The 15474-nt window shown below is 36.9% G+C and overlaps 1 protein-coding gene across 1 annotated transcript in view; it reads right to left on the reverse strand.

Moving 5' to 3' along the window:
* Nucleotides 1-1932: 1932 nt before the first annotated feature.
* The window catches only part of LOC141405141 (uncharacterized), a 65950-nt gene continuing 52408 nt past the window's right edge, over nucleotides 1933-15474 (reverse strand). The window contains exons 2-4 of the mRNA XM_073989165.1: nucleotides 8028-8444; nucleotides 7603-7942; nucleotides 1933-2959 (exon numbers count right to left, since the gene is read on the reverse strand). Coding sequence (XP_073845266.1) covers nucleotides 2468-2959; nucleotides 7603-7942; nucleotides 8028-8444 — 1249 coding nt within the window. The 3' untranslated portion in view covers nucleotides 1933-2467. The remainder of the gene's footprint in view (nucleotides 2960-7602; nucleotides 7943-8027; nucleotides 8445-15474) is intronic.

Consider the following 15474-nt stretch of genomic DNA (forward strand, 5'->3'; position numbering starts at 1 on the left):
CAGTAGATAGCCCTTGGCACCCGGGGGGAAGACCATACTTCCCGAGATATGGGTCTTGACTTTTTTACTTTTATCACCATTATTTTTAAAACCTTTGCAATTTTAAATTGAAAGGATTCTTTAGTAGCCGGCCTTCGGCTGAAAGTTTCCTAAGTAGCCGCATTTGACCAGGAATTTAATACATTCTCCTATAAACAGGTGTAAACCCAGCTAACAATTTTTTCCGATTGCTCTGATTTTCGATTTTTAAAATAGGATGCGTGCATAAAAGTACTCTCCATAAGCTTTAAAACGATGCCCATGTTGCCCACGTTAGAATAGTAAAATGTCAAGACTCATATCTCGGGAAGTATGGACTTCCCCCAGAAAATTATATATCATTGTGTTTAGGGTCCCAATGGTTTCTATGGTAAACATTTCAGTCTGATCCCAGAGGTAATCGTGTTAAGTTACGAAATTTACGAAATGTCAAGACCCATATCTCGGGAAGTATGGACTCCCCCCCGAAAAAATATATATCGTTGTTTTCAGGGTTCCAAGGGCTACCTATAGTAAAATTTTCAGCCCGATCCGAAGTACGAAATTTCCGAAATGTCAAGACCCATATCTCGGGAAGTATGGACTTCCCTCCGGAAAATTATATATCGTTGTATTCAAGATGCCAAGGGCTATCCACTGTGTAATTTCAGCCCGATCCTAGAGGTAGAGGAGATCCTTCCAACATGAGCTTCAACTTACAGTGCAGATGGCAATTCCAATGGATTCGACTTGTCCCTCAAATTTCTTCTGATATATGTCATGTCCTGTACATTTTCTTTATCATCAAAAATAATTCCACTGAACTTATCATTTTAAAATAGTTTTTTTTTTGCGAATTGTGCCTTTTCGATTAATATGGAGTTCACAAGTTTGAAAAAAACACTGATCGATAACACGTTTATCGACAACCCAGTTGGGTTCACACCAATAATACAACATTTCATCTCAGTTGTGCTGACAATTGACAACGCAACTCAAATTTAGTGACAATGCATAATCGACCCCTAAAATATCTTTGGCCAGAGCAATTTCTCAACAGCTTTGTTCGGCTGCGAAAGCAAGCAAGGTTAGTTTAAAGACCATTTCTTCACAGAAACCTTACACGTTTAACCCGAATCATTATCCCAGCAAAAATACTCATTACAAATAGGCCTACTTTCTCATTATTTTAACACGGGCATGTCATAGGGAGTAAGTACTTACTTTTTGGTCACTAAAAAGTAGATAAATAAGTAGTTACTCCCTGGTTTTTCAAGTCGTAACTACTTATTTAAGTACTTATTTATTTACTTTTAAGTGCCAAAAAATAAGTACTTACTCCCTATGACATGCCCGTGTTAAAATAATGAGAAAGTAGGCCAATTTGTAATGAGTATTTTTGCTGGGATAAAGTTGTGCGACTGTTGCTCCCGAATGATCTGAGAGTTAAAATCATCGACAAGGTTGACCTCAAAGGGTTTATCGGTGAATGTCTTTTGTTGCTGATCAAGGGACATCCTCATACCAAAATGTAGTGGATTAGAGCAATGTACGGGTCCTCTGGCAATGGATACATGTTTTGTTGTTGGTTTAGTCCAGTGTTCACCAGCAACAACAAATTCAACAGCTGCATTTGTGTTGGGCACACACACGAGATTATCTATCCCTCTCTAGATAAACATCGTGTGCGTTAATTCATTGCTAAAACAAAGAAGATAATCGGTGGTAAGAGCAACGTTCAAACTCACCACAATTGAGATTGTATGTGTTCACACAGACACGGCTCGCGAGCCCAGTGGTGATTAACACTGGTTTAGATTCAAGAACAGACGGGATTTCTAAGAGATTTTGTCAAAGCCTAAGTAATGGATTTCTTTCAATTCCCATTTAAACAACTATATGAAAAATCACTTATTTTTAATTTTTTTATAAACATTTATTTTTTATTTATATATTCGTACTAGAATCAAAAACTTATACTCAGAAATAAATCTCATCATTTGTTGTTGTTTTTTACATGTGTAATTTTTTTTTTTGTTATAAGGAGTATTTTGCTTTCTATATATGGGACTATTCGCAGTGTTGTTCTCTTCTTTTGTTGGAAAAAAAGAAAAACTTAATAAAAATTAAATTAAACTTAAAATAACTAAGAACAAGAAATATGTTTGTATGTATATAGTACAGCGATAATAAAGCAATAAAGTTTGAAAATAGTTAAAAAAAAATACGAATTAAATAAGTTGGCATAACGACAAAATGAAAATAGATAGGTAGAGGTGAATTGGTTCATAAAAATATCCAATAATGTGCCTTGAGGCCAAAAAAAGATGGTATGTGGATGTTGTTGGCAAATATAGTGTTGTTATTATAATAACATTTTGAGTAAGCTCAGGAATAGAATTAATAAAAGGGGCGAAGAAGAAGACGACCATCATCCGTCATGGCTTGCTTATTTTCTTTCGTACAAATATTCATCTTCATAGTAACGCGGTGTTGTACTGGCAATGAAGATTTGAGGACGTCTTTGTTGTAGGGAAATATTTATTTCTTCGGGAGTTCTATAGACTTGTTGGTGTTGCGGTTGTTGTTGTTGCAGATGATGTAATTGTGGCGCAGCAGTAAAGAATCGATAGGGCGAGGGGGTGGCTGTTGGAGTTGGTGGTTGAGTACGAATCTGTTGAATTTGAGGTTGAATTTGGGGCTGAATTGTGGTCACTGGCAATGGTTTGCGATAGATTGTGGTTTGTTGGGGTTGAGAGTATTGTTGTTGTTGGGGTTGTTGCTGATGTACAATGGGTTGATGACGAATGGGTTGTTGTAGAGGAGCAACCGATGTTTGGGCTCTTTGGTATTGTGGTTGAGTGTGATGTTGCTGTTGTTGTTGTTGGGGTTGAGGTTGGTGTTGTTGCGGCTGCTGTTGATGATGGAAACCAACTTGGAGCTGAAAGGAGATGGGAAGAGAGAGAAAAGGGTTAGATTTAAGAATGAATTTCGGTTACATTTGTACTGCAAAACACATAAGATAAACTGTTGTCTTCATTATGAAGAAGAATTTTGGTTTTCTATAAGAAGATCTTTTGGTTTTCTTTAAGAAAACCTTTTGATCTTCTATAAGAAGATTTTGGTGTTCTATAAGGTGACTTCTTGATACTCCGTAGAAAGAGCTTTTGGTCTTCTATAGGAAGTTATCTGTAAGAATACCTTCTGGACCTCTATAAAGAGATTTTCAGGTGTTTTATAAGAAGACCTTCAGGATTTCTAAAAGAAGATCTTGTGGAATTCTATTAGAAAATCTTCGCGTTTTCTATGAGAAGATTTTCTTGTCTTCTATAAGAAGAACTTCTCCTATAAGAAGACCTTCTGGACCATTTGTCCTCTATAAGAAGACCATTTGGTCCTCTAAAAGATGGCTTTCTGGCCTTCAATTAGAAGACTAGTTGGTCCTCTATAAGAAGACCTTCTGGTCTTCTATAAGAAGATCTTCTGGTATTTTATAAGAACAACCTTCTATAAGGTGGCCTTCTGGTCTCCTATAAGAATACCTTCTGCTCCTCTATAAGAAGACCTTCCGGTCTTCTATAAGAAGACCTACAGGTCTCCTATAAGAAGACATTCTGGTCCTCTATAAGAAGACCTTCAAAACTTTTATTAGAAAACCATTGGTTCCTATAAAAGAAGATATTTTGGTACTCTATAAGAAGTGCTTCTGGTCTTCTATGGGAAGATCTTCAGGACTTCCATAAATAATAATTTTGGTCTTCCATTAGAAGCATTTGGCCTTTATAAGATTATCTTCAGGGCTTCCATAAGATTTTGTGGTCTTCTACAAAAAAAATCATTTGTTCATCTATAAGAAGACTTCCTGGTCTTCTATGAGAAGACCTACAGGACTTCTATAAGAAGATTGGTCTTCTATAAGAAGATCTTCTGTTCTTCTTTAAGAAAATTTTCTGCTCCTCTATAGGAAGGTCATCTGGACCTCTATTGGGAGACCTTCAGGTCCTCTTTTATAAGAAGACTTTTGGTCTTCTATTAGAAGACCGTCTGGTCTTCTTTATAAAAACTTTCTGCTCCTCTATAGGAAGGTCTTCTGGACCTCTATTGGGAGCCCTTATGGTCCTCTTTTATAAGAAGACTTTTGGTCTTCTATTAGAAGACCGTCTGGTCTTCTTTAAGAAAACTTTCTGCTCCTCTATAAGAAGGTCTTCTGAACCTCTATTGGGAGACCTTCTGGTCCTTTTTTATAAGAAGACTTTTGGTCTTCTATTAGAAGACCGTCTGGTCTTCTTTAAGAAAACTTTTTGCTCTATTGGGAGACCTTCTGGTCCTTTTTTATAAGAAGACTTTTGGTCTTCTATTAGAAGACAGTCTGGTCTTTTAAGACTTCCTGGTCTTTTATGAAAAGACCTCCTGGACTTCTATAAGAAGTCCTTCTGGTCTTTTACAAGAAGACTTCCAGGTCTTTTATAAGAAGACCATCTGGCCCTCTAATAGAAGACCTCTGGTCCTCTAGTTGAAGACCCTCTGGTCTTCTATAAGAGGACTTCTGGTCCTCTATTAGAAGACCTCTGGTCCCCTATTTGAAGACCTTCTGGTCTTGTATAAGAATTCCTTCAGCTCTTTTATAAAAAGACTTCCAAGTCTTTTATAAGAGGATTTTCTGGTCCTCTATTAGAAGACCTCGGTTCCTCTATTTGAAGACCTTCCGGTCATCTATAAGAGGACCTTCTGGTCCTTTATTAGGAGACCTCTGGTCCTCTATTTGAAGTCCTTCTGGTCTTCTATAAGAGGACCTTCTGGTCTTCTATAAGAGGACCTTCTGGTCTTCTATTAGAAGACCTCTGGTCCTCAATTTGAAGACCTTCTGGTCGTCTCCTCTATTAGGAGACCTTTGGTCCTCTATTTGAAGACCTTCTGGTCTTCTATAAGAGGACCTTCTGGTCCTCTATTAGAAGACCCATGGTCCTCTATTTGAAGACCTGCTTGTCTTCTATAAAAGGACGTTCTTGTCCTCTATTAGAAGACCTCTGGTTCTCTATCTTAAGACTTTCCTGTCTTTTAAAAGAAGTCCTTCTGGTCTTTTATAAGAAGACCTTCTGGTTTTCTATAAAAAGGCTTCTTGGTCTTCTATAAGAAGTCCTTCTGGTCTTTTATAAGAAGACTTCCCGTCCTCTTTTCGAAGACCTGGTTTATTTATTGGAAGACCTCTGGTCCTCTATTTTAAGACCTTCTGGTCCTTTAAAAGAAGTCCTTCTGGTCTTTTAAAAGAAGTCCTTCTGGTCTTTTATAAAATGACCTTCTATTAGAAGACCTCTGGTCCTCTATTTGAAGACCTGCTTGTCATCTATAAAAGGACCTTTTGGTCCTCTATTTGATGGCCTTTGATTCTCTATCTTAAGACCTTCTGGTCTTTTATAAGAAGACCTTCTGGTCTTCTATAAAAACGCCCTCTTGGTCTTCTATAAGAAGTGCTTCTGGTCTTTTATAAGAATACTTCCAGATTTTTTATAAGAGGTCCTCTATTAGAAGACCTCTAGTCCTCTTTTTGAAGGCCTATTGAAAACCTCCGGCCCTCTATTTTAAGACCTTCTGGTCTTTTAAATGAAGTCCTTCTCGTCTTTTATAAGAAGACCTTCTGGTCTTCTATAAAAAGTCCTTCTGGTCTTCTATAAGAGGACCTTCTGGTCCTCTATTAGAAGACCTCTGGTTCTCTATTAGAAGACCTTAGGGTCGTCTTCTCTATTAGGAGACCTGTGGCCCTCTATTAGAAGACCTCTGGTCCTTTATTTAAAGACCTTCAGGTCTTCTATAAGAGGACCTTCTGGTCCTCTATTTGAAGACTTCTGGTCCTCTATTTGCAGACCTTCTGGTCTTCTATAAAAGGACCTTCTGGCCCTCTATTAGAAGACCTTCTGGTCTTCTATAAAAGGACCTTCTGGCCCTCTATTAGAAGACCTATGGTACTCTATTTTAAGACCTTCTGGTCCTCTATTAGAAGACCTATGGTCCTCTATTTTAAGACCTTCTGGGCTTTTAAAAGAAGTACTTCTGGTCTTCTATAAGAGGTCCTTCTGGTCTTTTATAGAAAACCTTCTGGTCCTCTATAAGAAGACCTCTAGTCCTCTCTTTGAAAATCTTCTGATCTTCTATAAGAGGACCTTCTGGTCCTCTATTAGAAGACCTCTGGCCCCTACTTGAAAATATTCTGGTCTTCTAAAAGATGACCTTCTGGTCCTCTAATAGAAAACCTCTGGTCTTCTATAAAAAGGCTTCTTGGTCTTCTATAAGAAGTCTTTCAGGTCTTTTATAAGAAGACTTCCAGTCCTCTTTTTGAAGACCTATTGAAAACCTCCGGCCCTCTATTTTAAGACCTTCTGGTCTTTTAAATGAAGTCCTTCTCGTCTTTTATAAGAAGACCTTCTGGTCTTCTATAAAAAGTCCTTCTGGTCTTCTATAAGAGGACCTTCTGGTCCTCTATTAGAAGACCTCAAGTCCTCTTTTTGAAGACCTATTGGAAGACCTCCGGCCCTCTATTTTAAGACCTTCTGGTCTTTTAAATGAAGTCCTTCTGGTCTTTTATAAGAAGACCTTCTGGTCTTCTATAAAAAGTCCTTCTGGTCTCCTATAAGAGGACCTTCTGGTCCTCTATTAGAAGACGTCTGGTTCTCTATTAGAAGACCTTAGGGTCGTCTCCTCTATTAGGAGACCTGTGGCCCTCTATTAGAAGACCTCTGGTCCTTTATTTAAAGACCTTCTGGTCTTCTATAAGAGGACCTTCTGGTCCTCTATTAGAAGACTTCTGGTCCTCTATTTGAAGACCTTCTGGTCTTATATAAAAGGACCTTCTGGCCCTCTATTAGAAGACCTATGGTCCTCTATTTTAAGACCTTCTGGGCTTTTAAAAGAAGTACTTCTGGTCTTCTATAAGAGGTCCTTCTGGTCTTTTATAGAAGACCTTCTGGTCCTCTATTAAAAGACCTCTAGTCCTCTCTTTGAAAATCTTCTGATCTTCTATAAGAGGACCTTCTGGTCCTCTATTAGAAGACCTCTGGTCCCTACTTGAAAATATTCTGGTCTTCTAAAAGATGACCTTCTGATCCTGTAATAGAAAACCTCTGGTCCTCTATTTGAAGACCTTCTCCTCTTCTATAAGAGGACCTTCTGGTCCTCTATTTAAAGACCTCTGGTCCCTATTTGAAAATCTTCTGGTCTTCTATTTGAAGACCTTCTGATATTCTATAAGAGGACCTTCTGATCTTATGTTAGAAGACCTCTGGTCCTCTATTGGAAGTCCTTCTGGTCCTCTATAAGAAAACCTTTTGGTCTTCTAAAAGAAGTCCTTCTGGTCTTCTAAAGATAATTCTTCTGGTCTTCTTAACGTAGTCCTTGTGGTGTTAATAAAGAAGACCAATTTTCTAGTCGGAAAATTACAGGTTCAGATTCGTAGATCATCTGATCCGGACCGTTCCTTGATGATAGATATACCCGCTAGGTCAACTTATCTTTATGATGGTAAAGCAGTGTAGCAACAGTACTCCTAACTTCTATCTGTGTTAAAAAATAAGTTACATAATTTGTACTTACAGGTTGTCTGTGATGTTGGACACGTTGTCTGGGTGCACTATCTTCTTCATCATAACGATCACGATCTTGTTCATAGAAATTCTCGGGATAATAACGTTCCGAATAGCGTAGCGTTACATTGGGTTTGCTTTGATGTTCCTGGAGATTGACTGGTTTGTAGAGATATTCATTGACAATGTGGTATTTGGAGGATTGGGAGCAGGAGTTATCATTGGATGGTGGCATGCAAATTAAATGGATTTGATGGAATGTGAAACCTTCGGGACATATCCAGGAATGACGTTGATTTTCTTGACAATAATGGAATACTTCGCAGTTGAGTGTGTCATCGGCGTAGTAACTGCAATGAGAGAGAGGAATAAAGAGAGAGTGAAATTATTTCAAGCCTTTATGAAGAGGTGGAGAGCGTGTTCCATACTACTTACCCTGTTGTCTTGCCCATACAATTGAATTTCGATTGAGCCAACAACAATGACAAACGATCTGGTTCTTCTTCCTCCTCTTCGATTTCTTCTTCGCTGGTCTGTTTCTTGCCGCCTTTACCACCCTGATATTGTTGCTGCGGTTGTTTACGTGTCTGATAGACGGGACGTGGTGGCTCCTCTTGATCTTCTTCCGATTGCGAGTAATCATATAGAGGTTGCTGTTGTTGTTGTTGTTGCCTATAACCTAAGTGAGTTTGGGCCTGGGTCTCAAAGAGATCATCATCATTGGCCTCTATGGAACGTGATTGAAAGCCCTGCGGTTTGGCAGTGGTCGCTGAGGCAATTAAGCTATCGGTGGCCGATGTATGACTGTAACCGATCAGACAGGACAGGGAGACTAGCAGCAAGAGATACAAGCTAAAAAAAGGAGAAGCAAACATATTAAATATTAATACAATGAATTAAGAGGAATTTTATTGAAAAAAAAACGTTGTTATTTTTTAAGTATTTCCTAAAGTGTTTGCATTTTCCCAAATGTTGATGTGATCTGTACATAAATTGAATCATTTGGAGAAAGTCCATTCATCATTTGGCCAATGACTTTATTTGTAGTAAAATTACAAATACAACTCACATGAAATTGAATCTGTTTTAGTTTTTTGCTTGGCAGTCAAAGCAAAAAAAAAAACAATCATTGATCATTGTTTAAATCGTCATCTTAAATACAGTCACGTTCATTAGCCACCTGTTATCTGTAAGGTATCGGGTAAATTTATGCATTGACTTTGTAATGACCTTACCATTTGACATTTGCCAAAAAACAATGAAACACTGTTAAGGCGGAAGGAAACCGATATGAGTGTCTTGGTCTTGGGAAAATATTTTAATTTTTAGTTTTGAGCTATTTGTATACCCTACACAACAATGTGGAAGGGGTATTGTAAGTCTGTTTTTCCGAAAATGTATGTGGTATACCAAAATTCATATCTCGACGAGATAAAGCGATATTAAGATGTGTGTCCGTCCATTAAAAATTTTAATCAAACTCCAGGCCGCAATTATGTACCAATCGTCACGAAAATGTATGTCGAGTTCGGGTCCACCCAAATTGGTTTTTGGTGGTGATCATGAAATGGGGTGAAATGGACCAAAAACAATATTTTTATCCCATATTGTAGCGATGGTCTTATCGGCGCAAAATTTTAAGGAAGGTTTGGGTTTATGACAAAGTAGAAGCTTACAATTTAACATGATGATCAGAAAATGTTTAGCGTATTCAATGGACCAAAACTCTTGTGTGAAAATTGGTAAAATTGTTAGTGTAATGACTATATCTATATTCCTGGAAGATATGGTCCAATCCCGCAGGTTATATTTAGAAGAGGAATGTGACCTTTCCATTGATGCCAATTATGCTGATGTACAAGGTCAGATAACATAGTTACAGGATAGTATATAAGGAAAGGTATCTCACCGTTTTAATTATGGGTAGTGTAACCATAGAGGTAGCAGTTATATTTTAATACTGACACATTTTTGGGGGGAGTAAGAGATTTGGTCAAGGAAAATGCCAATAATTTTGAAATCTCATCGGATAGTATTTATCGGGTGAAATTTACCATTGAACATTGTGAGAAAATTTTAATTTTTTATCCCAAATTTAAATTATGGAAGCAATTCCGACAAATTACGAACGCGAAACTTGAAAACCATCTACACGGTGCGCTCTAATTAAATTTAAATAAAAAGTGCTTACACCTGCGAAGTTTTTGCGGATTCTGAAACTACGATGTTCATAGATGAAAAAAATCAAAAAAAAAAAAGAAAAAAAAAACAAAATCACCGGAGGGATTTTCAAATAAATCGCGATCAGAGTTCACATTTTTGGGACATTTATAGGTTTTCACGATTTTGCTTGAAAACCGTAAGACCTATCGAAATGGGATTAAAAAAAATTATGTAGCAGAGAAAATGTTCTACAAGATTGACCTTCGAAACTTTTTCTTAGGTTTTACCATTTTTGAAATATTGAAGTTAAAATTGGGACAATACACTGACTGTATCCCCTCCTTATAAAACTCTGTCATGAAGGGTGCACCTTGACTAACTTTAAATGAAAACCGCTTACACCTGGAAAGTTTTTGCAGATTCTGAAACAGAAATGTTCATAGATGAGAAAAATCCAAAAACAAGAAAAAATTCCTGGAGGGAGTTTTTAATAAATTGCGGTCAAAGTTTACATTTTTAGGGTTTTGTTAGGTTTTCACGATTTGGCTTGAAAACGGCAAGTCCTATTGAAATGGGGCTAAAGAAAATATTTTAGCTGTGACAATTGTCTAGAGAATTGATCTTAATGATTTTTTTCGTAGGTTTTACCATTTTTGAGATATAGAAGTTTAGTTCACAGTTTTAGGTTTTTTTGTTAGGTTTTCACGTTTTTGCTTGAGAACGGCTAGTCCTATCGAAATGGGACTAGAGAAAATCATATAGCTGTAAAAATTCTCTACAAGACTGACTTTCATAACTTGTTCCTAGGTTGTACCATTTTTGAGATATATAAGTTTAAGTTGGAAAATTGCAGTCATGGCATTGTTTTATAAGGAGGGGATACAGTCAGTGCATTGTCCAACTTTGAACTTCTATATCTCAGAAACGGTAAAACCTACAAAAATATTATAAATGACAGTCTTGTAGAGAATTTTCACTACTATAACAATTTCCTTACTCCCATTTGCATAGAGCTTACGGTTTCCAAGCAAAATCGTAAAAACCTAAAAAACCCCTAAAAGTGTGAATTTTGACCGCGATTTTTTTTAAAAAGCCTTCCTGCGATTTTTCTTTTTCTCATCTATTAACATTGCACTTTTAGAATCTCCAAAAACTTCCCAGGTGTAAGTTCCTTTATTTTAACTTTGGTTAAGGCGCACCGTGTCTATTGACCTCTCGTTTGCAAATTATACCAATAATAAATGACCCAAAAAATCAATGAATTATATCAATAACATAAAATGTTGCAATCATATAAAGTAAATTCCGTGGAAAACAGTTCCCCGAGGAAGTCGTGTAGGGCATCATATTATCGGCCCCGTCCGACTATAGCCCTCCCTTAGTTGTTAATAGATCGATTTGAATATTTGAATAAAAAAGAAAATGCAAATTATGTATTGGATAAAAAATTACATTTCTAGGTGAGGTTTTGGCGAGGGCGCCGAAGTTTCTTCGGCATAAATCTATTTTTAATTAAACGAGTAAAAAAGTATCAGTCGACTTTGCCCACAGAGATATACCCTCAGCCTTTTCCTTTTTTCCCAAAAAAACTTATGTATTTAGGGGGTTTCAGAATTGTGGGCGTATAAACTTGGAACAAAAATATGAATTTTGACAAAGCTCAAAAGTTTTGCGGGGGAGGTACCTAAAGAAATGAACCGATATATTCCATTTTGGAAGTGGGTCTTATTTTGGGAGTCATTTCTCTCGATAGATATCGCGTTCACCTTTGGACCATACTATCAGAAAACATGGAATTGTCCACGAAACAGGGCACTAGGAGTACCTTCCAAAGGATAATCGAACAGGCTCTTAACCTCACTTAAACAAAATGTTGAACATTTGCGTGGATGGTACCCCAAGCCGTAGACCGATAGGGCCCACTTTCGAACATAAACTAAGTTTGGATACAATTCGAGATCCAAAGTTTGGACCAAATCGGTTGCTCGGTTTGTATCTCTCGCGCGTACATTTTAGCGAATATTTTCCAACTTTTGTGGGGGATGTGCCGGAAGAAGTGGACCTATAAGCACCAACTTCGAATTTTATTTTATATTCAAAGAAATATTACGATATGGACCAACACAGTATTCGGTTCGAAAGTCGTTGTTGTTGTTGTTGTTGTAGCAGCATAGAAACCTTCGTGAAGCACAGGTTTGATGCTGGGAGTCGACGGGCGCACCAGCCACTACACTTGCTGGCCGTAGGAGTTTTTTTACAGCTTTTAGGTCATTTTCTCAAGAAGTTTGGACTTGCCACTCAGAAAACTTGTACCATCGTAATAGTGGCCTTGAGTGCAACATGCTGCAAGAAAAATCAAAACGATTCGAGAGAAGGTTCTAAACTGCACTGTTCCGAAATGTTGTGTGGGATGTACCCGAAGGAGTTGACATATGTATATGGTCCATATTGTAATCTGATCTATGTCTCGTAGAAATATCACGATGTGGAAAGTATGGACCAAATCGATTACTGTCTTCGAGAGTTTTCGTGCGCACCATTTTAGTGAAACGTTTTGAACTGTTGTGGTGGAGGTACCTTAAGGAGTACGGAGACGGACGGTCGAACGGCATGCATAAATCGATTTAGAAAGTGATTATATCCCTAAAATGAACTATCGGTCTATATCGTTTCCTTATGCATGTGACATAATTCCGTGTCTTATAAAGTCTCCAGCAAAAAAATAATCACGTAATAATTTAAAATTTCGTCTTACGTAGGTTTGCTTAGTGCTATAAATCAAAATTTCGAAAAGTATAAAATTTATGTTCCCATTCCCCTTTTTTTAAACAAAAATGCATCCATTTGCAAACATTAAAATAATGTTCAATATTTAAACTACATCAACTACTTCAATGTTTGAAAAATTATTTTTCATTTCATTTGATAGTCAATTAAGTAATTAGACATTTAAACAGGAAATATGGATCTCTTCAATTTTAAGTCGCATTACCATAATCGTATAACTCATTCAAACACTTTGAACATAATTACGGATGTACGACAAGTGGGTATAAACATTTATTTATTTACGAAAATTGTAAGAGTAAACGCGAAAAAAAAAGAAATCCCCAAACAAGGACTTTGTTGTCTTTTTGGCCCGTTTAACCTGCTGATCTACTTTTCTTTCAGTTAACTAGTTACAAAGTCAAACAAGCTACACCAAAATCACACTAAACACCAAAAAGGTATGTACCCCCTATCGCCAAACTATTTCCTAGTGTGTTGCTCTCCATAAATGGCCACGTAAATGTCGGCAATCATGCTGCGCGGCGTTATTTTGTCATACGAACAAAAGCATACATTGTACCTACAAACATATGTATGTATGTTCATGTTGGCTGACTATATTTATGCAATATTTGGTAAATATGGTTTTTAAATTTTTTTGTTAAATTTCGCCATGTTTTGTACATAAATTACCATTGTTAAATTGACAAGTGTTTGTACCTTCTTTTGCCTGTCTATGATGTGGCTTTGGATTTATTTTCTTTCTTTGTTTTGTTTAGATTTTTCTTATGAAAGAAGTGAAAATAATATAAAGTAACAGGTAAAAGAACTAAGATCTTGTTAGCTGGAGCTCCTTACTAACTTAAGTAGCTTCTATCTGATGAACATTTGTTTCGCCCATGAAAAATATTGCAAACTACATAATCCAATAATACGAGGGCGGTTCGGAAACTTCTTAGCCTATCAATGAAAGGGAATAGTTAGTTTTTCAAAAGTATGTTTATTTTTCAATATAATCTCCTGAAACTTCAATACACTTAGTCCAACGCTTTTCTAGCAATTCTTTCCCTTGATTAAAATAGTTTTCCTCAAGGTCTTCAAAATAGTGGTTTACAACTGTAATTGCATCTTCATTTGAGGTAAAACGCTTGCCAGCAAGGATTTTTTTTAGATTTGGGAACAAGTAAAAGTCGCTTTGAGCTAAATCAGGAGAATAAGGTGGGTGGTCAAGCAACTCGTACTTTAATTCGTTAATTTTAGCCATTGTTAAAACACTCTTGTGCGCTGGTGCGTTGTCTTGATGAAAAATTATTTTTTTTGTGTTGTAAGCCAGGACGTTTGTCTCGAATTTGTACATTTAATTGATCCAAAAGGTTGCAATAGTACTCTGAATTTATTGTTTTACCCTTTTGCAGATAGTCAATCAATAAAATATCTTTGAAGTCCCAAAAAACCGTTGCCATAACCATACCAGCCGATTGAGTTGTTTTTGCCTTTTTTGGGGCACTTCCTCCAGCTTCAGTCCATTGTTTGGATTGTTCTTTTGTCTCTGGAGTACAGGGGTGGATCCATGTCTCATCAACAGTTGTGGAACGACGCTTAAAATCCATTTTATTTCGCTTAAAACGATCTAAACAAGCTTGAGAAATGTTCATTCTTATGCGTTTTTGATCGACTGTTGACAAATGCGGCACCCATCTTGCAGAAAGCTTTTTCATCTGTAGTTCATCATGCAAAATTAAATGGACTCGATCATTTGAGATGCCCATGATATTAGCAATTTCACGCACTTTTATTCGTCGATCATTTAATACCATATCATGCACTTTGGCTACAATTTCTGTTGTTGTTGTTGCTGTTTTTGGACGTCCACTACGTGGTTTATCTTCAATGCTTGTACGACCACGTTTAAATTCAGCAACCCAATTTTTTACTGTTGCATATGAAGGAGCACTTTCACCTAACACATTCACCATATCATTATGAATTTCTTGTCCCGATAAACCTTTTTTATGTAAATATTTAATGACAGCAAGCATTTGTAATTTTTCCAATGTAAAAAAATTTCGGATTCGTCTTTTTTGAACACCTGTTTCTATATGAAAGAGTTGCCAGATCGAAACAAAATTTAACATGTGTTCATAACAGAGATGGAAGTTTCCAAAACACTTAACTTTTTCTGTTTATACCGCGCTTTTTGTGCTAGGCTAAGAAGTTTCCGAACTGCCCTCGTACAGTGCAAGGCAATAACTCCTGTCACGATAACTCTCCAACGGATTAATCGAAATTAATTAATCCAAAGTTTGCACCTCGTAATACTTTGTCCGAACTTAGACCAAGCTCGAAGATGGCCCATATGACCATCAGTTTCTCTTATAGAAGACCATGAGGCCTTCTCTTAGAAGACCACGAGGAGTTATTTTAGAAGACAATGATGTCTTCTTATAGGAAATTATGAGGTCTTATTATAGACTTCATATAGAAGACATGAGGTTTTCTTATAGAAGATCAAGAGGTCTTCTTATAGAAGACCATGAAGTTTTCTTATAGAAGACCATGAGGTCATCTTATAGAAAACCGTGAGGTCTTTTTGTAGAAGACCATGAGGTCTTCCTTATAGAATACCATGAGGTCTTCTTATAGAAGACCATTAGGTCTTCTTAGAGAAGACCATGATGTCTTCTTATAGAAGACCATGAGGTCTTCCTTATAGAAGGCCATGAGGTCTTCTAATAGAAGACCATGATGTCTTCATATGGAAGACCATGATGTCATCTCATAGAAGACCGTGAGGTCTTTTTGTAGAAGACCATTAAAACTTTTTATAGAAGACAATGATGTTTTCTTATAGAAGACCATGAGGCCTTCTCATAGAGGGCTATGAGGCCTTCTCATATAAGAAAATGAAGTCTTGATGTCTTCTTATAGAAGACCATGATGTCTTCTTAGA

This window comes from Musca autumnalis, unplaced genomic scaffold, assembly GCF_047663935.1.
Source record: "Musca autumnalis isolate F117 unplaced genomic scaffold, ASM4766393v1 scaffold_5, whole genome shotgun sequence".
NCBI lineage: Eukaryota > Metazoa > Arthropoda > Insecta > Diptera > Muscidae > Musca > Musca autumnalis.